This window comes from Trichosurus vulpecula, chromosome 1 (genome assembly GCF_011100635.1).
Source record: "Trichosurus vulpecula isolate mTriVul1 chromosome 1, mTriVul1.pri, whole genome shotgun sequence".
NCBI classification, from domain to species: Eukaryota; Metazoa; Chordata; class Mammalia; order Diprotodontia; family Phalangeridae; genus Trichosurus; species Trichosurus vulpecula.
In genome coordinates, this window is record NC_050573.1 from 230,659,839 (window position 1) to 230,687,458 (window position 27,620).

At 37.1% G+C, this 27,620-nt stretch overlaps 1 protein-coding gene across 4 annotated transcripts in view; it reads right to left on the bottom strand.

Moving 5' to 3' along the window:
* The window catches only part of PTPRM (protein tyrosine phosphatase receptor type M), a 1,028,886-nt gene that overhangs the window by 129,055 nt on the left and 872,211 nt on the right, over positions 1 to 27,620 (bottom strand). For all 4 annotated transcript variants that reach the window (XM_036752813.1, XM_036752827.1, XM_036752817.1 and 1 more), the window contains 2 exons: positions 25,532 to 25,608; positions 14,769 to 14,805 (listed from right to left, as the gene is read on the bottom strand). In XM_036752813.1, the coding sequence (XP_036608708.1) occupies positions 14,769 to 14,805; positions 25,532 to 25,608 (114 nt within the window). The remainder of the gene's footprint in view (positions 1 to 14,768; positions 14,806 to 25,531; positions 25,609 to 27,620) is intronic.

The window sequence follows — 27,620 nt, forward strand, 5'->3', positions numbered from 1 at the left end:
GCTTCCTTTCTCTCCACCAATTTTATAGTCATTGATTTTCTGAATAACGAAATCTTGATTGTAACATTTTTAATCCTGCCTAGCCAGTCAGATGTGATGAGGTTAATACTAAGTCACCAGTATATAAGCCAGACAACGGAAAACAATTAAACAGAGAGAAGAGACAGGAAGAACATATTAAAAGTCATCAGATCTGGCTTACATGTGATCAACTAAATTTACAGAAACATTACCATCATCATCAAAGGTCAGAGTCTGTTACTGGTGGAAAAAATCAGTACCACGAGAAAAGAAAAAAGAAACAAGGATAAAACAATTCACCACTTTTGCTCTGGATTGAGGATGTTTGTTGAAAATCCTGGGAATGAAACTGGTTGCCGTTATATTGTGCATGTAAGCTTTATAAGTCCATGTAAGCTTCCAGTTTCCTGTTGTGAATAGGGTTTAAAAACATAGCAATGCAGGAAGAAAACAAGGAGACATTTTAAGATTGCCTCCACTTATTAGTCCTTCTATTGCCCATTATACTGAGCTCTAAGAATAGATTCTTTTTTATAAAGGTGACTCATGAGCAAATTCTAGCTGTCAGTGCCAATTAAGGCAGATTATCAGGATTCTTCATTAATGGCACGCCCAGGCCACTGGTTATACTATGCAAGAGGCACATAACAGAAAAGAGAGGCTAATTTTCTAATCAGAACAACATGGTTCCAAATTTATTTTCCCAAATGGATACACAGTCTTTTGATTTCATGTTAAATTTTTAGAAATTCCCATTTTCTGCCTCTTGCAGGAAAAAACAAACAACAACAAAAAAAAACAAGCACTCTGTGACATCCAGTAGTGATATGCACAATTCCAAACTGGAAAGTATGAGTCGAGAGCAAACTACCATACACTGGAAAAACAGCAATACTCTAATAAACAGGTAATTATGCAACTCTCTGCTCTGTTAAAGGGAGATTGGTAGCCCATTACAAACTGATTACATTTGCCATTTTTAAGCTGCATACAATTATATTTCCTCATTAGCATTTGATGTGTTGAATGCAGCTGACGAAGACTAATAGAACAAACAAATATCAATCAACCTATCTCCACAGAGACTTCGATGTGACTTCTCTTAATGACATTTCTCTTCAAAGAATAATCACTCTGCAGGAGTAGAGGGATGTGGAGACTGAGGGGCAAGGAGAAGTAGGTGAAAGAATATCATGCTCGCTATCAGGAATTTTAGGGACTAGAAAATTCATTTTGTCCAAGAATACCTCATTAATTTGGACATTGCTAACTTGAACTTTGTGAGAATTCAACTCATATATTTGTATTAGCTGGCTGTCAACCATAAAAAATGAGAGAAGTTTGGCTAAAGCACGACAGTGGCCACAACAAGGAATTTCAAAGACATCACAAACCACCTTAGTCACTAAATACTTTCTGGCTTTCCTGTTGTTCCTTCAAGTCTCAGTTGAAATCCCACCTTTGGAAGCCTCTCCCAGTCCTTCTTAATGCTAGTACCTCCCTTCTGTTGATTATCTCTAATTTTTCCTGAATATATCTTGTTTGTACACAGTTATTTGCGCATTGCTTCTTCATTAGATCGGAAGCTTCTTGAGGAGAGAAACTATCTTTGCCTTTCTTTTTATCCCCAGCACTTAGCTCAGTGCCTCGCACACAATTTGGTTTCGTCGTTGTTGTTTTGTTCTTGACCTTCATTTTCTTTTTTTTTTTCAGCATTTCTAGATTTTATTTATTTAATATATTTAGTTTTCAGCATTGATTTTCGCAAGAGTTTGAATTACAAATTTTCTCCCCATTTCTACCCTCCCCCCCACTCCAAGATGGCGTATATTCTGATTGCTCCATTCCCCACTCAGCCCTCCCTTCTGTCACCCCACTCCCCTCCCATCCCCTTTTCCCTTCCTTTCTTGTAGGGCAAGATAAATTTCTACGCCCCATTGCCTGTGTATCTTGTTTTCTAGTTGCATGAAAAAACTTTTTTTTTTTGTTTTTGAACATCTGTTTTTAACACTTTGAGTTCCAAATTCTCTCCCCTCTTCCCTTCCCACCCACCCTCCCTAAGAAGTCAAGCAATTCAACATAGGCCACATGTGTATCATTATGTATAACCCTTCCACAATACTTGTTGTGAAAGACTAACTATATTTTGCTCCTTCCCAACCCATCCCCCTTTATTGAATTTTCTCCCTTGACCCTGTCCTCTTTCAAAAGTGTTTGTTTTTGATTACCTCCACCCCCATCTGCTCTCCCCTCCATCATCATCCCCCCTCTTTTAATCTTCTTCCCTCTTTTTTCCTGTGGGGTAAGAGTATGTATGGTATTCCCTCCTCCGGCCAAATCTGATGAGAGCAAGATTCACTCATTCCCCCCTCACCTGCCCTCTCCCCTCCTCCCACAGAACTGCTTCCTCTTGCCACCTTTATGTGAGATAATCCATCCCATTCTATCTCTCTCTGTCTCCCTCTCTCAATATGTTCCTCTCTCATGCCTTAATTTGATTTTATTTCTTTTAGATATCTTCCCTTTATCTTCAACTCACCCTGTGCCCACCCTCTCTCTCTCTATGTATATACACACATACATATATATATACATACACATACACATTCACTTATATATATATATATATATATGCATATTCCCTTCAGCTACCCTAATACTGAAGTCTCATGAATCATACACGTCATCTTTCCATGTAGGAATGTAAACAAAACAGTTCAACTTTAGTAAGTCCCTTGCAATTTCTGTTTCTTGATTACCTTTTCATGCTTCTCTTGATTCTTGTGTTTGAAAGTCAAATTTTCTGTTCAGCTCTGGTCTTTTCACTGAGAAAGCTTGAAAGTCTTCTATTTTATTGAAAGTCAATATTTTGCCTTGGAGCATGATACTCAGTTTTGCTGGGTAGGTGATTCTTGGTTTTAATCCTAGCTCCATTGACCTCCAGAATATCGTATTCCAAGCCCTTCGATCTCTTAATGTAGAAGCTGCCAGATCTTAGGTTATTCTGATTATGTTTCCACAACACTCAAATTGTTTCTTTCTGGCTGCTTTCAATATTTTCTCCTTGATCTGGGAGCTCTGGAATTTGGTGACAATATTCCTAGGAGATTTCTTTTTGGGATCTATTTGAGGAGGTGATTGATGGATTCTTTCAATTTCTATTTTGCCCTGTGGCTCTAGAATATCAGGGCAGTTCTCCTTGATAATTTCTTAAAAGATGATATCTAGGCTCTTTTTTTGATCATGGCTTTCAGGTAGTCTGATAATTTTTAAATTCTCTCTCCTGGATCTATTTTCCAGGTCATTGGTTTTTCCAATCAGATATTTCACATTGTCTTCCATTTTTTCATTCCTTTGGTTCTGTTTTATAATATCTTGATTTCTCATCAAGTCACTAGCTTCTACTTGCTCCAATCTAATTTTTAAAGTTGTATTTTCTTCAGTGGTCTTTTGGACCTCCTTTTCCATTTGGCTAATTCTGCCTTTCAAGGCATTCTTCTCCTCATTGGCTTTCTGGAGCTCTTTTGCCATTTGAGTTAGTCTATTTTTTAAGGTGTTGTTTTCTTCAGTATATTTTTCAGTATTTTTTTGGGTCTCCTTTAGCAAGTCATTGACTTGTTTTTCATGGTTTTCTCTCATCCTTCTCATTTCTCTTCCCAATTTTTCCTCTACTTCTCTAACTTGCTTTTCCAAATCCTTTTTGAGCTCTTCCATGGCCTGGGACCAGTTCATGTTTTTCTTGGAGGCTTTTGTTGTAGACTCTTTGACTTTGTTAACTTCATCTGTCTGCATGTTTTGGTCTTCTTTGTAACCAAAGAAAGAATCCAAAGTCTGAGACTGAATCTGGGTGCGTTTTTGCTGCCTGGCCATATTCCCAGCCAACTAACTTGACCCTTGAGTTTTTCAGTGGGATATGACTGCTTGTAGAGTTTAGAGAACTATGTTCCATGCTTGGGGGGATGCGCCAGGTCTGCCACACTAGCACTCCTCCTTCCCCAAGAACCCCCAACCCGGACTGGACTTAGATCTTCAGCAGGCTCTGCATTCCTGCTCTGATCTGCCACTTAATTCCTCCCACTAGGTGGCCCTGGGGCCAGAAGCAACTGCAGCTGTACTTCTGTAGCTGCCCCACCTCTGCTGCCCCCGGGGTGGTAGTTGAACCACAAACTCCTTCTACTCCCGCAGCTTTTCCCACTAACCTTCTCTGTTATCTTTGGTGTTTGTGGGTTGAGAAGTCTGGTAACTGTTGCAGCTCATTGATTCAGGGCGCTAGGGCATGGTCCGCCCGGCTCCTGGTCTGGTTGGTTCGCGCCACTCACACTGGGCTCTGTTCTGCTCCACTCCGCTCTGCTCCCAGCTCCGTGTGGGATAGACCTCACCCAGAGACCATCCAGGCTGTCCTGGGCTGGAGCCCTGCTTCCCTCTGCTATTTTGTGGGTTCTGCAGTACTAAAATTGGTTCAGAGCCATTTTTTATAGGTTTTTGGACGGACTCGGCGGGGAGCTCACACTAGTCCCTGCTTTCCAGCCGCCATCTTCTTGACCTTCATTTTCAAAGAGGACCAATGGTGTCATAGGTGATGTCTTGACTTCCATATTAATTGAAGTGAGGCAGAGTTGCATAAAGTCTTCAGCATCATTCTCTTTCTGAGTCACTGAAGTCTAGTGGCAGGACAAAAGTTAACTGGTGATGGCCCAGGATACACTTGATGACCTTGGCATCTTCAATGTCTGCCCAAGCTCTCAGCATCCCATAGCACCTGTTTCGGCCACCTTCATGGCCATTGGAACAAAGTGTTCTCAGATGCCCATTCTGCCAGGGCACGTCTTCACGTGCTTAGGGCAGATATCTTCCTAACTCATCAACAGGTTTGAAGCCTGTCAGTTGCCCTCAACCTAGTTTAACCCATCTTCTGAAACAGTTTACTAGGGCATGGCACACAGTAGGTGCTTAATAAATGCTTGTTTCTTGATTTCAACCCAACCCAACTCAATTCAATCCAATGCAATTCAACAAACTTAAATTCCTGCAAAGTACAAGGCACTAAGTATTGCAAATACCTAGACAGATCCTTTGGCCATGTTTATAATGCATTTTTCAGTCAAATGGTGGGGAGGGAGGGAAGTCATGTACAGAAATAACTATGAAAGCTAGAAGAATGAGTGAAATATGAAGGGAAGGTTCAGGCAAACTACTATGAGAAATCTAATGTGGGAGAGATCGTTGTCACCTGCCAGAGCAAGCCACAGAAAGCTTAATAAAACAGATAGCACCTTAACTGGGCCTTTAATGAAGGAAAGGAACTTCAACAGTTGCAGGTGAAAGGCATAGTGGGAGGAGTACATTGGAGGCCAAGGGGACAGCACGAGAAAAGGCACTGAGACAGGATAGGTCAGGATGATGAAGGGAAATGGAGAGTTGTCTAGTTTGCTCAGAGCACAGAATGTGTAAAAAGAAGTAGCATGAGATGAGATTGAAAAGATAAGATGCAGCCAGACTGTGGAAGACTTTGAATGCCAGGCTCAAGAATTTATACTTTATTTAATTGGCAAGATGGCTCACAGGCACGATAGGTTTTTTAAACAGAGAAGTGGAGTGATCACTGAGAAAATCTCCTTGTTAAGTGAAGTCGTGGCTGCCACGAGTGACAAGAGAACAGCCTTGTTTGTCACAAACTATGGAAAGAAGGTGATGGAGGATTATGAGCCATGCAGTTTCACTTCAACGGATGTGTGCACACTCATCAATGTGCACAACCCCTCTAATACTACCGTCTGCATGGATTTCTCACAGCTCCTCATCTTGGGTGATTCTTTTCCATGATCTAAATTGGTATTACACCACATCATCCAATAACTCTTCTACAAAGGGTCTATCCCATACACTGAGGGTCTTCCTTTAGGCCTCTTGACATCCCACAAGTACCAGCAGTGCTTAACAGTGCTTTGCCATTGAAAATAAAGAAAAAATCCTCCAGAAAGCTTCATGTGAGAGCTAGTTAAGCTGTATTATTTTAGGAACAATCAATTAGAGATGCAACTAAGAGACCTCGATCAGGTCTGTGAGAATTTTTATGGTGATCTATCTTCAACAATGAGGACAGAGGATCATATATTTAGAAGTGGAAAAGACAGTAGAAACTACTGAATCCAACTTTCTCAGTTTACAGATCAGGGCACAGAGGCTTAAGTGACTTGTCCAGGGTCACACAGCTAGTAATTATCAGAGGCAAGATTTGAACTCTAGTTTTCCTGACTCTAAACCTAGAGCTCTGTCCACTGGACTACCTATCTGCCTCTGTCCATGGAATCACCACCCCATATATATGTTATGTGTATATAATAATTCTATGCAGTGTGCGATGACTGACTTTGATAGACTTAGCTCTTCTCAGCAATGCAAAGACCTAAAACAATTCGAAAAGACTCATGATGAAAAATGCCATCCACATCCAGAAAAAAAAATATGGAGTCTGGAGGCAGATCGAAGCAAACTATTTTCTTGTTTTGTTTAGTTTTGTTTTATGTTTTACTTTCTTATTGTTACTCCCATTCATTGTAATTCTTCTATACAACATGGCTAATGTGAAAATATGTTTAATAGGAATGTATATGTAGAGCCTATATCAGATTGCAGGCTGTCTTGGGGAGGGGGAGGGGACAGAGCGGGAGAAAATTTAAAACTTATGGAAGTGAATGTTGAAAACTAAAATAAATAAATTAACTTATTAAAAATAATTCTATACGCTTACTCTGCGTGTATTTATATGAATACATATTGCCCCTTCTCCAGTAGAATGTAAGTTCCTCAATGCCAGTATCTGATTCTTGCCTTTCTAATTCCAGTGCCTGGCACAAAGTAGCTCTTAATAAATATTTGCTTGATTAACTGATGTGAGGAATTGACAATAGCACTTACGATGATGCTGGACAGAATGGCCATGCATAAAGATGTCTGTGCTTAAGGTGACAACTTTAAAAACATTCCAAGGTAATTTTATAAGACATTTCAAATTTTCCCATTGCATCACTCCTGGCCCCGCTCCTTAACTTAGAAAAGACATAAGTGTGGAGCATGAGTATGAATTCTTACTTCCAAAAAACCTTTGTCTATGCATGAAATGAGAGCATCCTTAATGAAAAAAATAATGAGAAAGGAACAGGTAGGAAATGTTCTATAAGAAAGCACATCTTCACAATCACACAACTAAGAAATAGAGAAAAATGTCAGATCTCATTGTATTTACCATTTATGGATTTTAAGAAAGCATCTGACTCAGTAAAGCAAGATGCAGCCATGAAGATGCTCCTAGACAAGGGATTTTTTAGTTATGTATCAAAACTATGCAAGACTCCATGAACGATGTGACTACAGAGATTATTTTGTTCAATGATGTGTCAAATGCTGACTTCAAGTGAGGTGTTAAATACAGAGCTATATATGTTTGTCAATTTCACAGAGGGTCCCTTAGATAGGGTTTGAATGAAACCTTGATGGAACAAACTTTTCAGAGAAATAATGAACGTGTTCATTTGAAAGATCCATACCTATTTATTACAGCAGGTTTCTTAGGATCCCCTATTTTGCAAAACATACAACGTCATCACCATCTATTTCAAAATAGTGAAAGGGGTTCACTTTTTAAAATTTGTCAACTTGGAATTTACAGTAAAGACTGCAATTTTAGTCCAAATGGGTAAAGTTTTACTTTAATTGTGACCGCATCTAAGGCTAATTATCTTTAGGCGAAGTGAATGTGTTTAAACAAAATTAGATGATTTAGCTGCACCTGGGAGCTCCTTTCAACACAATGATTGTGAGGGAGGCAAATCCAAAGTTACACATCAAAAGAGAAGAGTGAAATCATCTCTTTGTCCTTTAAAATGCTTTTAAGAATTTTACTGGAAATTAGCTAGAGCTTAGTTTTCCAAATGCTCTGCCAGTGCTGTGGAATTGCTCAGACTATACTCTGTTAAAGTCATTGAATGGAATGAGTAGGTCCTTGGATCTAGAGCTCTGGCTAGGTTGGAAGCTAGATAACACATCCAAATTGGCAAGGAGCAGATTTGGGTGTTTAAATCCAACTCCCCTCTCCACTTCCAAAAAGACAGACTCAAAGCCAAACACATATTGAACTTTCATAAACATTTTTTTTTCTGTCTCTTAACTTCCCCCTCTCCTGTGAAAATGCTAGATCTTATTTTCCCCTGGTGATGTATATTTGTAATGTTGTACATCTTTTAAGAACCACAATAGAAATATTTACCGCAGGAAAATGTTAAACTATGACCTTTTCTTTTGTGCTGTTTCTCATTCTAAAGTGAAGCAGGTTTGAGAAAAGAATTTAACTAGGCAGACTGTCTAGACTTTTTTTCCTCAGTCTTCAATAGTATTATATTTATTAGGAAGGAAAACTACCTAGGTTCTAGAAGCCAGGAGGAAAGAGTCACCCTTTTATCCTATTTTTTTTTCTAGAACACATAGTCTCAAATGATTTTTCATTTAATCTATGTTCTTTACACTTGGAGAAATAGAATGTTTTATGGTTTTAGGATTGCAATATTTATCAAGTCATTTGCTATGACAATTAACCATTGATATGATTCTTATTTTCTTTTGCATCTTGCACTTTAACTTGATCAAAGATAAAATGAACAATATGAAGAGTTGTGCCTATGAATAAATGGCTCAGGAGAAATAAAGTGGAAAGTTTTTTGGAACTAATAAAAACGAGGGAACAGATATTGTCTCATGGTGACAGAGCTATGATTTCATCAGCATTAATACCCTTTGAACTGATGCTGAACTCATGTGAATATGCCTTCATCCTTCATGTGGCTGAAAAATTCATTAACTGGTGGCCAGTCATTTTGAAGATGAGGCTCTCCCACACTTTGTTAAGCTGGTCCTTGGCTTATAAAACGAACAGACACATACTCCATCACCAAAGGCCAAATTTGAAATCTTTCTACTTTGGGAATATTCTTTCATCTCCTCTCCAGGCTGTACTCTAGACCTCCTCTACCTTACCCTAGATCTTCATCTTGAAGCCTCTCTCAGCCTTAGAATTCAGAGTGGACATGCCCCATTTGAGGAGAGTGCCCAGGTCAGCATAGGTCTCATTTCTCTCCAGGTTACATTCTAGACTTCTTCTATTATCCCTCTCATTTCCTTTCCCAGCTTCCCCCTTTCACCATAATTTTATGTGCTATCTGCCTCCATTTGAATAGAATCTCCTTGAGGGCATAGACTGTCTTTTTATTTTTAATTTGTACTTCCAGCACTCACAGTGTTTGTTAACAAAGTAATCACTTAAACATTGGTTGACATACTGATCTACCTTAGGCTTGTACTCATGGCTTAGTCTTTGAGAACCTAAGATAACCCTCCTCTAGAGGATTTTTCTGGAGGATACCCTTACTTCAATACTCCAATAGACTTATGACCTCATTGATTTGATCCAGTTCACACAGAAGACTGTCTAACTAGCATAATAAATTAGGATGTTTCTGTGGCCTGTCTGGCAAAATGGCTACTGAAATTTTAGAGTCATCGTAAATTAGAATTTCTTCCTAAACTTTAGATTCAATATATCTTTAAATTATGTATGGATATTTTCCAATTAAAACTTCTTTTAAAAAGTGATAAGGAAATGAGGCATCTTACACAGCAAAAACAAATGGGATGGCATACTTGCCTCAAGGAATGAGTCTCCTTGGCATGAATTTTGAACTACAAGATACAGAACTACAGAGAACGTATGGATACAGGTCATCTCAAAGATGGGTTTGACATGGTCACTGCTATCGATAAACTTATAAGATTAAACTTAATAAACTTAACTTTGATCAATACAACGACCAACTATGATTTCAGAGGACAATGCTACCCACCTAACAGAGAAGTAACTGATTCAAGATGCAGAATGACATTTACATTTTTGGACATGGACAGTGTGGAAATTTGCTTTGTTTAGCTATGCATATTTACTATAAGAATTTTGTTTTTCTTTTTTTCTTTTAAATTAGGGGAATGGGAGGCAGAAAAAAATATTTGTTAATTGAAACATAAAATGAAAAATCTAATAATCCTGTGGGGGGAACATATGTATACAAATAACTATAATTAAAAACTATAAAGCAAAAGGGAGAAATCTAGTTAACATTTTGTGGGAAATTGGAGAGGGTCAGAGATGGTTTCAAGGAGAAGATAATAACTGAGTTATATCTTTCAGGGAGACAGAGATGACCTCAGCAGGCAAGGAGGTTTGTTAGAAAAAGACCAAGTGTGGGGGATGACATGAGTGAACACATGAAAGTAGGAGATGAAAATTTGAGAAAGTACGGTACAAAGCAGTGTAGTTGTGTTAGAATATATAATATTATAAAATAAAAATTATGTAAGATTGTAGAGGGCTTTGAATAGCAGAATAAGAAGCTTATATTTGATTCTATAGGCAATGAGGAACCAATGAAAGTTATTTAGTAAATGAGGGATGGAATCAATGGCATAAGATTATATGGCTGGTGGTGAGAAAGGATAGTTTGGGGGAAGGAGTTACTAGAATCAGAAAGAACTGTTAGGAGGAGACGTATGTTGTAGCCAACTCTGATATGGCAAAGAGCCATTTGTTAAATTTTCAGTGTGAGTATTTATACTTCAGGAATCAGCAATCCAAATCAAGGCTTCATTTATTGATTGGTTAATTATATAGACTTAAGAAAGTGTTAATAGTTCAGATTAAACTTAAAAGTATGTGTGTACATGCATTTCCTCTCTTCTCCTCCTGCCCCCATCCAGTACTGCTTGTTAAACTTTTAGCAGAACACCTTGGTATTTCTCTAAAACATTTTTTGAATTTAAGAGGAGTATAATATAAAGATCGGGGAATGAAATCACTGGACTAGAGGCTTGATAGGATAATGATGATGATGATGATGATGATATCTGTCATTCATATAGTGTTTTAAGGTTTGTAAAGTACTTTATATCCATATTCTCATTTGAGCCTCACAACACCGTGAGTTAGGAGGCTATTACAATAGTGGGAAGAGGAGACGAGGACCTTTAATAGGTTGTTTGCAATAAGAATAGAAAGGAATAACAGATGAAGAAACAGACACTGTTGAGGTTAGTTGACAGGAGTGGCAAATGAATTGGATATTGGTGTGAATGGGAAGGGCGCTGTGGTATAGGGCAAAGGGTTTCACCAAAGACTTGCGTTGGATTCTCCCCCCTCCTTGAGTTGTGTGACTATGGGCAAATAACTACCTTTCAGAGTCTCAGTTTCCTCATTCGTAAATGATATGTACATATTTGCCTCATGAGAATGATATAAAGATCAAAGGAGGTGTTAAGCACTTTGTACACTTTAAAGTATAACATAAATGTTAGCTATTATTATAACACTGAAAAGGAAACTGGATACAGAGTCAGAAAGAGGGATCAAATTGTGATTCTGCCACATGTTCCCCCTGTGAAGTTGGGTGAATCAATTCACTTAGGGTCTATTTCCTCATAAGGAAAATGAGTAGGTAGGATATGATTATCTCTGAAGTCCCTTCAGTTGTTTCTCTCGTGTCTGACTCTTTGTGACCCCATTTGTGGTTTTCTTGGTAAAGACACTGGAGTGGTTTGCCATTTCCTTCTCCAGCTCATTTTACAGATGGGGAAACTGAGGCAAATAGGGTTAAGTGACTTGCCCAGGGTCACACAACTGGTAAGTGTCTGAAGCCACATTTGAGGAAGATGCATCTCCCTCACTCCTGACCTGGAACACTATCCACTGTGCTATCTAGCTGCCTTGATCTTACAGAGGGTAAAGTTAAAGAGGATTCTGTTGTTTTGAACCTGGTTAACTGGTAATATTACATTAATAGATTAATTAATTAATTAATAATTAATATTAATAGAAATAGAAAAGTTTGGGGGACAAGATAATGAGTTTAGTTTTAGGGATATTGAGTCAGAGGTGCCAGCAAGGTATACAGGCAGACACATCCAGTAGGCAGTTAGAAATATAGCAACAAAGCTCTGTGGAGAGGTTGTGGGTATTGATATACAACTGGGAGTCATTTCCATTAAGGAAATAAAGTGAAGCTCTGGAAGTGGAGAGGAATGCCCAGAGATATAGCAGATATTATCTTTCCCTGAAGACAAGGCCAAGGGTGTGGCTGATATTTAAAGAAGTGGGAGGAGAATGAAGAGAAATGTAGGAGACAGAAGGAACATTTAGAGGGAGTGATAAGAGGACAACTATGATGCTCCATGTCACAGAAGACAAGGGGAAGAGAGTACTGAGCCCAATAATGTCAAATGTTACACAGAGGTCAAGGAGGGTAAGGACTGCAGAAAGGTCACTGAATTTGTTAACAAAGTTAGTGACCTTGGAGAAAGCAGTTTCAGCAACATGCTGTGGATGGAAGGAAGCCTACATGGATCTGAGAGTAAGTAGGTACTAATAACAGCAGTTATGCTACAGTAATATATAATACTAATGTATCATACTATTATGTTAATATGGTATACTATATTATACAGCTATTAAACTATAGTTTGCATTTCATGTAGGCTTTAAGGATTGTAAATAGCTTTACATACATGACTTGATCTGATTTTCACCATGACCCTGAGAGGGTGGTACTATTGTTATCTAGGGAAGAAGAGGCAACAAACTACCTTCTCCCTCTCTCAAATGTTTTACTTTATTTTTTTTAAATTAAGTATTCACTTTCTCTCCCTCCTACCTTCTTCTTTCCCCACTGGAAAAAAGAAGAAAACAAAACACTTATAATAAATATAGATAATTAGGTAAAACAAATCAGCTGCATTGGTCCTGTCTAAAAATATGTCTCATTCTGCATCTTGAGTCTGTCACTTTTCTATCAGAAGGTGGACAGTGAGTATCAATACCAGTCCTCTGGAATCTTTGTTGGTCAGTGCACTCATCTGAGTCCTTAAGAGAACAACCTGTCTAAAAGTAGTGGAGAGATAGGACAACATTTGGAAGGGTTAGCAGGGTAAAAAGAAAGTTTGGCTGCGGTCTTTCCCTCCAGGTAGGGGAGATCTGTTGTCCACTTAGGAAAAGAAAGCAGTTGAGAGAAAGAGAAAAGGGGGATGACTGAGGTAGGATATGAGAGGGACAAAAGACTATGAGTAATGGCAGAGGGGTAAGTTTTGGCAGCAATGGCCATTTCATATTTTGAGACAGTAGAGAATGAGTGAAGACAGAAGTTTGTAGGAAGGCAGCTGAGGGAGTACACATTGGTTGAACTTAACATTTTCATCTAAGTAGGGGTCAAGATTGTCTGGGGAAATATTGAAGAAAGTGGTGGGGTTAGAGGCTTGATAAGAAAAGGTCTAGAATAAATGTGGTAAATATGAAAGGGTCAAAGGAGATTGCCATCTAGCAGTGAGGAATCAGTTTCATGATATTATAATAAATACTCTAACAATACTCAAGGAGATGTGGGATTTCTGACACGGATGGCCCCTCGAATGATGCTCTAAGGCCATGAGCCTTACAGCAACCCATCCATGGCTGCTCATCTTGGGTAATTCTTGTCCAAGTTCTCCCACAAATTCATCATTGAGGGTCCACCCAATTTGCTGGGGATTTACTTTGCTTTCTCCTGACATACCATATGAGGGGAGTACTCTGGGAGTCTCAGAGTCAAAGGATCTTAAATCTAGAGCTGGACAGGACCTCAAATGTCATCTATTCCAACTCCCTCCTTTCACAGACGTGAAAACTAAGGATGATAGAGGTTAAGCGATTTACTCCAGGTCACACTAAGCATCAGAGGTGGAATTTGAATGCAGATCCTCTGACTCGAGAATACTCTTTCCAATATATCACACAGCCTTGTTATAACCATGTGACTTTATACTACATAAAGGCTTAAACTGAAGTTGGACAAAAGTCATTTGGAGTGAGCTACTAGGAAAAAAATTTCTTAAAGTCCCCAGACTAATCCTCTATGTTGCCTGTTACATTCTCCAGTGTCTACTGCTAGGGGCATTTAAGGCAATATTTTCTTTCCCAAGTAAAGACCTAGTTTTCTGATGACAGTAGTTATTAGTAGCTAATAATTATTAATAAAAAGCAGTAGGGAGGGCACCACAAGCTTCTTGCAAAAATGAATAACCGAAAGCGTAAGTTTTAATGCACTAAAGAAATCAAAGAGAGAAAATGGCATAATAGAGCACTGAACTTGGAGTCTGAAAGGCATGGATTTAAACTGTGACATTTAGCTGTGGTATGACAATGGGCATATGCTTCCTAAGCATCCTGAGCTTCAGGGAATGCTCTAAGATTATGAATTTTGGGTAGGTTTCTCTAAGGCTTAGTAGAAAGTATATTCAAGGGGCAGCCAGGTGGTGCAGTGAGTAGAGCACCAGCCCTGGAGTCAGGAGGACCTGAGTTCAAATCTGACCTCAGACACTTGACACATATACTAGCGGTGTGACCTTGGGCAAGTCACTTAACCCCAACTGCCCTGCCAAACCGCCCCCCACCAAAAAAAGAAAATATATTCAGAAGTACAAAGAAAGTCTCTCTTCTAAGAATCTTCAAATATAGAATTAACTAAATTTTCTAATCCAAGGTATTTACAACAGGAAAACAAATTAATAATTATAATGCAACAAACAATTTTGTAACTTAAGTTTGTCCACTGTCCAAAGGAAAAGAAATGAGGAAGAAGTTACGGAACTAGAAAAAGACATCAAGATTGTGATTAACTTACCTTGTGTGGCAATATAGTGATTAGGCCGGTGATAACCCTAAAAAAAAAAAAAAAGCTTATTTGACAAACTTAAAACCCATGTGTGGTACCTAAGTCACTTGTTAAACTCACTGAAATGAATTCACATGCAAATGTCAGGAGCTAACATATTCAGTGTTGAGATTAAACATATCTGACACATCGGCCTTCTTTTAAAAAGGGAAGGGATATCAAATATCAGAGTCATGATGATTTCAAGGGAGGCATGAGTAACTTAATCATGAGGCGATAGATGTGCAATAAACACCAACAACTTATGGATTCTCTGAAATAATGCAATGCTGGCTCTCATTAGAGTATAAATAGGTTGGCAGTGTACAACAGGATTTTATTTGGTCGTGACTGTTAAAAAGTTGGGGCAATTTAGCAGGGCTTTAACCCACATGCTGTTCTATCAGTATAGACAGTTATATCAGTGTTAACATTAACAGCCTTTCTTAAACAATATTAAAGTTGTGACCCCAAACAGCAAACACCAAGAATTTAAAGGGGCAGCACCTGTACCTGGTACCTTATTTTTCACATCAGATGGCAACTGAGAAAGCATGTGGGAAGTCGCCAGAGAATTAATTGCTTAGGAGGGTAGAACTGGGAAAGGACAGGGCTGGCTCACAGAAATGTACAGCTTTTATCTGAAACTAATGCTTTCCATGTTTTCCCCCTTTACCTCCAAATGAGTAGGAAAGTGTAAATAATATAATAGAGACTTTTGAGTCTTATTTTAATTCCCTAAAAAAGTGAACTTTCAGCTCTATACTACAAGGGGTACTATTATACAGTACCTAATTCCTTGGGTTGACTATTGAGTAAATTTGTTTTGCCCTACCTTAAGGGAGGAGGAACACAAACATTTCTGAAGCATGTGTTCAAGCACTGTGCTAAGTGCTTCATAAATATCATTTCCTTTGATCCTCAGAACAACCCTAAGAGGCAGGTGCTGTTTGTTATTATACGGATTTTACAGCTGAGAAAATTTGAGGCCAAGTGACGTTAAGTGATTTGCCCAGGATCACACTGCTAGTAAGTAGATTTGAACTCATGTCATCCTGATTCCAGGTCCAACACTTGATGTCCTTGCTTCACCTAGTTCCTTTTAACTGCGCTGGTGGCTGGAGTAACCCTTCTCTGATTTTTTTAGTCAGTCCTTATTGCCACTCTGGATGGAGGTTAGGTATAGCGGCAAATTCTCCTCCCTTGAGTCCAAAATTCAACGTCCTTAGGGAATTATGGCTTATTGTCATTTCTCTTGGATCTCATAGTGGTCCTGCTCTGACACTAGTCACATACTCTCTCGTGTGAATGCTTTAAGTTTTACATAAGTGAATACCAGTGTTGCCTATCGTTTTTCAGTTGGAATTCTATCATGGTTTAAAATTGTCTTCATTTATGTACTTACAGTCATTGTATATGTCTTTTTTTGAATTCTACATAATTTCCTACAAGTCTGTTCCCATTTTTCCATATTTCTCCTTATTTATGGAAAAGATTTGAAGTTATCTAAAAGAATTAGAAAATTGTTTCTACCCACTGACCAGCAATACCACTACTGAGTTTCTATCCAGGGAGGTAATGACCACAAGAAAAGACCTATGTGTATGAAAATAGCCATAGTAGCTCTATTTGTAATAAGTATAACACTGGAAAGATGAAAACAAGCCAACAATTAGGAAGTGGCTGAACTGAACAAACGATGGTATATGCATGTGATGGAATTTAACGCCATGAGCAATGAGGTTCGACACAAAGATCCCTGGTCCTTTCCCTATCACCATGGACAATTTTCCTTCTTAATCTTGCTGCACTGATTGTTGTTGTTTGTAAAAAGCTTTTAAAATTTTATGGAGTTAAAATTGTATGTTTTCTCTTTTATGATCCCTTTTAACCATGGTTTGGTTATAGATACCATAGCTAGGAACAGTTGTGAAAAGCACTTCTTTCCACTCTGCTTTTTCTTTTTTTATATACTTCTGTCTTTTATATTAAGGTCACATGTCAATTTGGAACTTATTATAGTCCATGGTATGAGTTGCTGATCTAAATGTATTTTCTGCCAAACTGCTTTCTAATTTTTCCAGCAGTTCTTGTCAAATAGGGAATTTTCCAGATAGTTTATGTTCTTGGATTTACTGAACCATGGGCTACTGAGTTTGATTATTTATGATACTTGCTTATCTATTCTTTTCCACTGACCTACTTTAAACATATTTTTTAACCAGTACCAAACAGTTTTGATGAGTGTAGCTTTATAATATTGCTTGAGGTTTGTAAATGCTACTCTCTTTTAATTCCTACCTTCTTCTCACACCATTTCCCTAGGGATTCTAGGACTTTTGTTTTTCCAAATGATTCTATTATTGTTTTGTCTAGATATAGTAATTAAGCTATTGATCACTTGACTGGTATAGGGCTAAATCTGTAAATTAGCAGATAATATCTTAATTTTATTACACTGGTGCGCCTCAACCATGAGGAGTGAATGTCCTTCCAATTATTGGACTCCCTTGATTTCTAGAAAGAGTGTTTTGTAATCACATATATCTTAATTATATATGGTTATATTTTATGCATTCTATAGTCATTTTGAATGGGAATTGTCTATCATTTCCTCCTATTCTTTTGTTATTAAAATATAGAAATTCTAAGGAGGTTTATGGACTTTTCTGTATACTGTTAATTTTTTGAAGTTATTAATCCTCTCAATTAGTTTCGGTGCAGATTCTTTTTAACATGATAAAATTACACGCCTAAATTTAAAGGTTAACATTATTCACAAAAGAGAGATATCAGTTTTCCCAGTAAATACACAGATAAAGCAAGGATGCCCTCTCTTGCCACTACTGTTTGACCAAAAATTCTAGTGATAACAATTGGAGGGAAATTAAAGGAATAAACGATGGCAAACAGGAGTAAAAATAATCTCCATATGAAATTATCTCTTTTCACTCTTAATCTATTTGGAAATGGCTCTTAACCTTACAGCTTTACATTAATTCATAATAGATTTAAACTGTCTGATTTCATATATGCATATATTTTAATGCAAATTTTTTCTTGTTAAAAATTTCAACATTTTGTATTTTTTTCTAGGAACTTTATCAATTTTGTTTGTTTTTAGTTTTATTGCCTTTCTCCTCTCCCTTGCTCTCCTGTCTTCGTCTTCTTTTTTTTTTTTTGCTACCTTCCTTTCACCTCCTATCTTCGCCTCATTATCCTTTCTCCATCTGTTCTTTTTAGAGTTTGGACCCTTGGTTTCATGGGTTTTGGAAGCTGTCTGGTGTGGAAACCACCTTCATCAACTGATTGTTAGATCATTTACAGCTGATTTTAGAAAGTTGTTTGGGGCTTGAGAGAAGAAATGACTTGTCTAAGGTTAGACAATCAATCAGTCAGCATTCGTTAAGTACCTATTATGTTCCAGCCACTGTGACAGGATATAGTACAGTACAATACAAATACAGTAAGTCAAATCACTTCTACACATTCTTACATGTTCTATGCAGCTTACATTGTGTGTGCGTGTGAAGATATGTAGTGGGAGAGAGACAACAAAGAATATATATATATATATACACATATATATACATATACATATATACACATATACATATATAGATACATACATGTGTGTATATATATCTATATCTATCTATCTATATGTATAAAATGTGTGTATGTACACACACACATGTACACACATACACACACACATATTTGAGTCAGAGGCCAGGCCAGGCCATGAATCCAGGTCATTAAGACTATTGTTTGACTAACTGATAACATCTTTATTTCTTTTCTAGTGGTTATGGTTTCTTCCCATTTTTGATTTTGGTAGTTTGTTTTTCTTCTTTAAAAAAAAACTAAATTAGCTAATTTTTCAAACAATTTTATTAGCATTTAAAAACTTTTTGCCACTTTAATTGTTTTTATTTTGATTCTATTTATGTCCCATTTAATTTTCAAAATCACTTGTGTGCTTTTGGAAGGTTATTAATTGGTTGTTTTTCTAGCTTTTTAATTGCATGCTCAAGTCATTAGTCTTATCTTTTTCTCATTATTAATGTGTGTTCAAGAGACATACATTTTCCTCTAAGGACTATTTTAGTTGCATTTCATAAATTTTGGTTCTCTTACTCATCATTTTCTTTAACACAATATTTGATTATTTCTATGATTTATTCTTCCATTATTAAGGATTTTTTGTCTTAATTTATATCTGAAACTTTTGTTCCTGTCTCCTTTATTAGTTAAATTTTTTATTGTGTTATGATCTGTTAAGGAAATGTATAAGGTTTCTCACTTTCTGCCTTTATTAGTACTTTATGCCATAGCACATAACTTTTTTAAGCCTCATAGGCACCTGAGAAAAATGTGAATTTTCTAAGATTTCTATTATTAGCCTCCATAGGTTTATTCAATCTAGTTTTTCTAATATGGTCTCCAATTCTTTAATTTCTTCCTTATTTATCTTTGTGGTAGATTTGTAATAGTTCTTTCAGAAAAAAAAAAAACATCAGTCATCAATAATTTTTAACTCTCTCATTTAGGCCAAGAATTTGTTTGCCTTTAAGAACTTAGCTTCTATGTCATTTAGCATATAGAATGATATTACTCATATCCTATGGTGATTTTTAACAATAACATAGTTTCTTTGCTTGTCTTTCTGGAGGGATCTATATGTACTACAGTATCAAGCAAAATTATTGTTGCAACTTCTACTTTGTAGGTTCAAGTTCAAGCCTTTTAGATTCACAGTAGACTTTATTCTAATCACTGAATTCATAAACTCTCATAATTTATGTATGTTTTTTTGTAGGCAATAAATTGTTGGATTCTATTTCCTAATTCCTTTTGCAACTCACATTTTATGGGTGAATTCAAACCATTATTAGTCAAGGCTATAATTGTTAATTTTATTTTTCTTCCATTAAATCCTGTCTAGTCTTTTCTTAAAAGTAGTAGCAAAAAGAAACTTATATTTTGTCTTATATAAAAGAGTTGAATTTTATTCCTTGGCTCTCTATTCCCATGGCTTCTCTAATTCCTCAGCTGTCCCCTTTCTATCCTCTCTACATATTCTGCTTTTGCCGGCATAATTTTTAGAAAACCTTCTCCACCTGATACAGATTAGAGTATATGTTAAGGTGTTACTTAATCCTCTTCAGCATCCTACCTATTTATTTAATTAACCTTTACTTATGATGCCCAGCTTCAAGATATAATTTCTTTGTTAACCATTTCCTTTAGACTTCCACTTGTTCTTGTTCAGCTGTTCCTTTTCAAATGAGCACATCTAGATTCAAATTCTGCTACTGACTCTGGGATTGGAATTTCAAACTTTCAAACTCAGTCTTACCACATTCTTATAGTAAGGACTCACATTTGCTTTATAGGTTATGTCTACCTTGTTAAATCTTTGATACTTGGTCAATTTGAATGTCAAATTAATGCTATGCCTGCCTCTATTCTTTAGTAGGAAGGATAGTTTTTGATAATTTTGAAAATTACTTATGATGGATAATACCCTGAGTTGCAGGACAGACATTTTGGTGGCATGAAGTAATTTCCCTCATTTTTCTAAATATAATATTTTAGCTCTGTCTTTGCTAAATAATATTACATTTTTCAAATTGATGTTTTTTGACATGTCAGTTGTTTATGGCATTTCAAAAATTTGCTCTTCTGCTTTTTTTCCTTCTATTTTGTAATTTTTGTTTGGTCTGGGCCATTCTATTCCTCAGAAAGCCTACTGTTTTATTGTTTATTTCCCCAGAATGTTTCTAAGATAGGGATTCTCATGGTTATAGTTTTGTGTTCATTTCAAATTTTGATTCTTATAGATTCCAGGTATTCCTTTTTATTTCTTATTGACTTTGTACACTACTCTAGAAGTTCTCACAATAGTATCTCAGGAACTGTTATAGTGCTGGTCATTCTGTTCTAATGGATGGGACTAACCAATGAAGACTCAGTCCTTGAAGCATGCACACATGTTCCTTGTCTGCTTTGTCTTTGGAGTATTCCTGCTGCCAATCTAACGTGCGGAATTTCAGTAGCCAGTTTTGACCGTGATGAGTCAGGATTAGTACTATGTCATGATGAAAGGTCTTCTAATTGGCTTTGGAGGGGCTGATGACAGAAGAGAGGCTGAGCCTGAACTGAGTGTGCATATGAAAGGTCTGAATGGACAATTTCTCAGTCTTTCCCTGGTGGCTCTCAAGTAGGGATTACTTAAACAACCCTAGAGGTTGTACACTATTATTATCCACATTTTTTGGATTAGAAAACTGAGGCAAGCAGAGGCGAAGTGTTTTGTCCAGGCTCATACAGCTACTAAGTGTCTGAGGCTAAATTTGAACTCATATCTTGACTCCAGGCTCAGCTCTCTATCCATTGTGCCACTTAGTGACTTCACCCTTTTGAGGGCCCAGCCTGTCAGTGTCAGTGTAAATCAGATAGATGACCCCACTTAAGGGGCTATATTGTCAGATTTCCCTCATTCTTTTAACCTTTTAATTTATTCATTGCATAAATCCTTTTGTGTTTATTTTTTATTCATTTTTTAGTCCTACTCTTAGTTTTCTCATCAGTTTTTTTCCTATGAGGATTCCTCCTCTTTCCTCCCTTTTTGTTGTTCTTTTACTTTAGTTAATTTTTTACTGTTTGGAGTTGACAAAAGTCGTGGACACTTAATTGGCCATCTTGCCAGAAGTTTGCCTAATGGGTTTTCTGTATATATCACGTTGAAATGCTCAACTATAATGAAACATATTGGATAACTTCTTATAGAATATTAAGATTATCAAAACTACTTGTAAGCTTGTCTGTGGCTTTTTACCTTTAAAAAAAAACACCAAGTTTTCTTTCGTACAGATAGATGATGTACTATGTATACTACCAAATGGAACTAGGTAAAATCCTCACACAGAACCTAGAAACTCATCTCTTATTTAAAAAACCTTATTGTTCACTAAATGAAGTCCCAATTTCTTAACAATCGACATTCCAGGTCCTCCATAAAGTAGCCCCAACTAATCTTTTTTAGTCTTACATCCCATTACTTTTCTATAGGAACCTTACTCTAGCTAATCTAGGTTCTCTCAATATAACTTGTGTTTTACTGTCTCTGTGTCTTTTCCCTTATCATTCTTTCTATCCTGAATACCTTCCCTCCATTTCCTTGAAATCTCATCCATCCATCCATAATGCTTTCTCCTATCACACTCAGCATCTCTCTAAAACTCAAAGTACTTAGTCTGTATCATTCACATGGCATTTATTACAATCTCTTCGAATTCTAGTTAATTGCATATGTGTCTCATCTTAAGAGGAAGAAGGGCTCTAAGGCCAGGGACCATCTTTTTAGAATAGATGTTAATTACCTATTTATTAAAATGAATGAAATGTGCTTTAAGGATGGATAATCCTTGTCAAGTACAGTAAATATTTCCTAATCTCAGAAGCCAAACTTGTTTTGTCATCTGAGTTCTCAGTTATCACGGTATGTCTGAGTTTGGGTTTTAGCTGATGTTTGGGGCATGACCTGCTTTCCAAATAATCATCCCTGAAATTCCAGGAACATGTACAAGAAGCACTGTTCTGTGCAAGCTTCTAAGATAAATATTTAAAACTTCTTTGAGTCATTTACAGGTAATACTTAACTAATAATCTTGATCTACAAAATCACAGAATTTCAGAGGTAGCAGAGGACCTGAGTAGCTACAGAGTGTAACCCATACACCTGAATAAGAATCCTTAGTATAAAGTAACTGACAGGGAGACAAAGGAAATAAAATCCCTTATTCGAAGGTGACAATTTTAAGGATAAAGCCTTTATGTGAAAATCTTGAGGAAATTATAAGTGATGACAGCCACACATAGCAACAATATAATACATAATGTATAATGCACATAATAATAGCTCATATTGCTTTTGGGTTTACAAAGAATTTTCTTTACAACCACTTCTATCCTCTTTTTACTAAGGAGGAAACTAAGGTTTCCAGAGCCTACGTTGGAGAACCAAGTTATTGGCCTAAAGCAAAATGGAAATAAGTGGAAGGGCCAGAATTCAGGTTTTCTAACTCAAAGCCACACATTTCTGCCTTTAGACCAAGATAGATACTGCCTATTTTTCATGAATGGTGAGGATGTTAAAGTTTGTTTTCTGCAAATCCTGGTCTTAAAGGTAATTCTGACTGCCCCTTGAATTCCAGTGGACTTTTGATTTCATTCATTCTTTCAGCAGAAAACATACTGTCTGTTAAAGAATTTATTCTAATGTAAAACATTAAGTTAACATGCTGCAGAATGAACAAGGAAGCAGTCTTCAATAATTAAACAGTGTACATATTTAATGAAACGTCTTGCTTGCATTACAAGTCCTAGTTAACAGCTGCACACTACTTTGAAGGCAACTTTAAAGTGCCATGATGACAAGAGATTGCAAATCACTGTATTAGGAATTACAGAGTTTTGTCACATTAATATGCAAACAGATTTTTTAAAATGTGGAATAATGCCAAGTTGTTGACAGAAAATGAAAATAACATATTCTTGGTCCACATCAAGGAGGGCAACATATAGCACTACTGACAAATTCTTCAAGAAACAGGCTGATTTGGAGAAAGGAATGATTATATTTTTGTTGAAAAGTATTCAGATTTATAAGGCAATGTCAATTCACTTCAATTCAGCCAAAAATTATTAATGTCATAGAATCTAAGAGGTGGAAATGATGTGAAAGGGAATCTAGCAAAATCCAAATCTGACTAACAATTCCTTTTACAACATCTCCAACAAATGATTTGTTCAGTCTTTGAAGACCTCCAACGAAGGAGAACCTACCCTTCCAACTTCTGCGTGGCTCTAATGACTAGAAAGTTTTTCTTTACATCAAGTCTACACCTGATTCTCTGCAACTTCACCTGCTGTTCATCCTTCTGCCAAACATATCAAATCTCATCCCTCTTTAATGTGATAGCTCTTCAAATTCTCGAAGATAGTTCTTATGAACCCTTTAAGTCTTTTAAACCCTAGATCTCAATTCCTTCAACTGATTTTCCTATTACATAATCTTCACTCTTCTCATTATCAGGGTCACTGTCTTCTGGATGTGCTCCCTAAATGTGGTACTCAGGACACCAGAATCCTTAGTAATGCTTTTAAAGTTCCTTTTGTTCATATAATTTGTCCCCACATTGGAACACCTGACACAGGTGGTGGTCATTATGTCTGACAGTACTCAAGAGCCTCTGGTGCATTCCGGGGGAAGACAGCAGATGCCTCTGTTGTTTCTATCAGGTCAAAAAATAGCTTTCTTAGCCCCATTAAGTAGAGAGTCACAGATTTCTTCCTTTGACCCTATTGGATGATCTCTCAATTAACAGCACATGTTGATCCATTATTCTCTGGCACTAGAGGCTATTTCTTCTAGACATGGTTCAGCTCCTCATCCCATAAATGGCATCTCCCATCCATTTTAAATCTCCAAATGTCCTTCTCCTTTCTAATTTTTATCAAAATTTTTTACTTCTAAACTGATAGAGGTGTGGCTTCCATTTTGCCTCTTTCATATCTCTTTTTTCTTGATTTTCTCCTTGAAGTACTTTCTCCTTTCTCCCATGAAACACTATGTCATCACTGATATCCCAGAGAGTAAAAATGAACACAAAGTGACATTCCTAAAGCACAGATCAGACCGTGTCATGTTATTTCATAGACTCTGGTAGTTCCTTATTATTTATAGCATCCAAACTCAACCCCTCTGGTAGGTATTGAAAGCCCTTCTTGACCTGACTCCAGTCTACTGTCTCAGACTTATTGGAGAACCTCAACAAACTCTATAAGTCGAAGGCCAAATGGGCCTTCTTGCTGCTCCTCACTCGCAAAATTTCTCTCCTATATCCATGCCTTTGTGAGGCCAAATTCTCTTCATTCTGATATGTGCTCCCTCCTGTTTCAGCCTCTTAGAACCCTCAAATGCTCCTTCCTGTGTGAGGCCTTTTCTTGATTTCCCTAATGCCTCCTCCACAAAATTATCTTGCATTTATTTTGTATATTTTTTACTTTACATTTGTTGTTTTTCTACATATGCACAGGGGCTCTTTCATTGTTGTTTCTATTTTACCAGCACCTGGTACAGTGCCTGGCACATAACTGGTACTTAACAAATGTTTGTTGGTGATTATTTATAGTCTATTCACTTTCTTCTTTGGGATAAAGACCAACTTGTCTGTTGGATATACCTAGGTGCTATAGGGGACTTGCAGAAGCACAAACTTAGCAAACTCTGTGGATCACAGTAAAATCCTCCTTGGTCTTTATACCTACTGAAAGCAGGTCTCTTAGTCCTTCGCTTTCTTTCTGGTAGGTCTCTTGGCTAAGCCATATGGTTAATTATTGCATGGAACAGCCTGTTTATGAGCTATGAGATTTAAGATATGAAGATTTGAAAGACCACGAATTCCAACCACAGTGTTTCATTTTGCCACTTGTCACCCACACTTTCCTTTTACTTCCCAGGGTCTATTGGAGAGACAACGTTTAATTTGCTTAGCAGAGAGATGTAAGCAAAATAGATACAGACGGCATAACACACCTACATCCCTAGTTTGAACTTTGACCAGTGTGTTTCTAGCAGTTTTATACTTGAGTTTACTACCTGACCTATCAAGTATGCATCAAATAGAACAGTTATCTTTGCTCATTACTTTAGTCATACGTACATCAATATAATTTCCATTAATGTAGTCCGAGTTTGTATCTCCTTCTAGTGTCTGCAGCCTTACTCGAGAATGATCATCTGAAACAAGAACAGAAGAAAAAAATCCTATTATGTGTGCTAAGAGTTAAAGCATATGAATACATTATATATATATACATACATATATATATATATATCATTTGTATCCATGCTATTTTATAGAGAAATAGACGTTAAGAGCTATGCTCTTTTTAAACTTCTAAAACTAGGAACAAGGATTTAAGAATATTTATTTTTATAGCAAAATCTCATTATTTAGTCTTTGATCATTTATAAACTTAAAAATTTCAGATTTTTGGACAAGTCAACTGCTTTTTACAGCACTGTACTTTTAAGGCAAGATACCATGATAGACACTTTGAATACAAAGTTAAAAACAATTCCTAACCTCCTGGGGCTTAGTTTCTGAGAAAAGGTTTTGTGTGTGTGTGTGTGTGTGTGTGTGCGTGTGTGTGCGCGCAAAATATGTACATGCATAAGTAAGTTACTTGGAGGGAAGAGTGTTCTGTACTTACAAATAGGAGGGATGAGGCATCAGAGAAGGTTTCACGAAAGAGGAGATACCTAAACTGACTCATGAAACAAGTTAAGAGGAAAAGATGGGAGGGTGAAGGTATTAGATTCTAGAGAAGAGACATATTTCTTGAGTGAAGTCACAGAGACAGGAGGTTTAATGATAAGTCCAGAGAACAGTTAAGATCTCATTTTGGCTAGAAAATAGGGCAATGAAGGGGAAGAGCCTGGCATTTAAAGCTCTCTAACACCTGGAAAGGTAGGCTAGATAAGACTATGGAGGGCTTTAAATGCCAAGCTGAAAAGTTTACATTCTATTCTAGGCACAATAAGGAGATAATTAAACATTTTGAGCAGGTGAGTTAGACCTGTGTCTTAAGATTGTCATGATGATATTTGTGTGGAGGATGGGTTGGAAATATGAGGACTAGGGTAATAAAGATCAACTAGGAGGCTAGTGAAATAGTTCAGGCAAGAGGTGATAGGGCTTGAACTTGGAAGGTAGCAGTGTGGATGGAGAGTAGAGGACAGAAGACAGAAATGCTATGAAGGTAGAACTGATAATATTTGGTAATTGGTTGGGTATGGAAAGTTAGGGTAAGGAAGAGGGAAGATTGAAATTTAGCTCTAGTTTTGTGAATGTAGGAGGCTGGAGGGACACTGGTATCCCCAATAAAAATAAGAAAGATTGGAGAAAGGAAATATTTAGGGTGAAATAAAATGACTTGTTCTTCAGCATGCATTCCGCATTTTACCATGCCCAAAAAGTCTCTTAATCCAGAAGTTTACTCCAGCTCTAGAATTTGTCACATAAACTAGAAGTACTCTCCTTCTCTTTGGCCTTCCCTTCTGAGTGGATGGCTCCTCCCAAAATCTCCATTCAAGGAAGGAGTCCAGGCCAGCCATGTCTAACTCCTTCACTCTGGCCTTTCTCCACTATGTCACATCGACCTCCTCTCTTCACCCCTTTGATTTCTTTCTTTTATGTAAGTCTTCCCCTTTTAGAATATAAGCTTTTTGAGGGCAGGGACTGTCTTTCTTTCTGCTTGTATTTGTATTTCCATTGCTTAGCACCATATAGGGCACACAGTAAGCACTTAATAAATGCTTGTTGGCTTATTTTTGGACATGCTGAGTTTGAGATATTGATGAGATAGCCAAGTAGAGGCATCTCCTAGAAAATGAAAGACTGATGGTTTAAGAATATAGCAGGAGTAAATGAAAGATGTTTAGGATAAGAGAGACAGATTTATTTCTAGGAAGTAAGAAAGGTGTCAGTAAGTGAGGACAGAATAAAGATGTGAGTCATGAAAGTGATAGAACAAGGCAATGCCTTCAGAGAAGAGCTGGGAACAAAAGCATAAGTAGAAAGGCCACCTCATCATCAGAGACCAGAACAAAGGAAGGGAGAATAGGAGATGATGTTGAATAGGTTTTGAGGTATGGAATAGAGGACAAGAGGAGGTTCATGATGGAGGGTCTTGATTTTTCTCAGCAATGTAAGAGGTAAGGTTCTCTGTTGGGGAATAGTATATCAG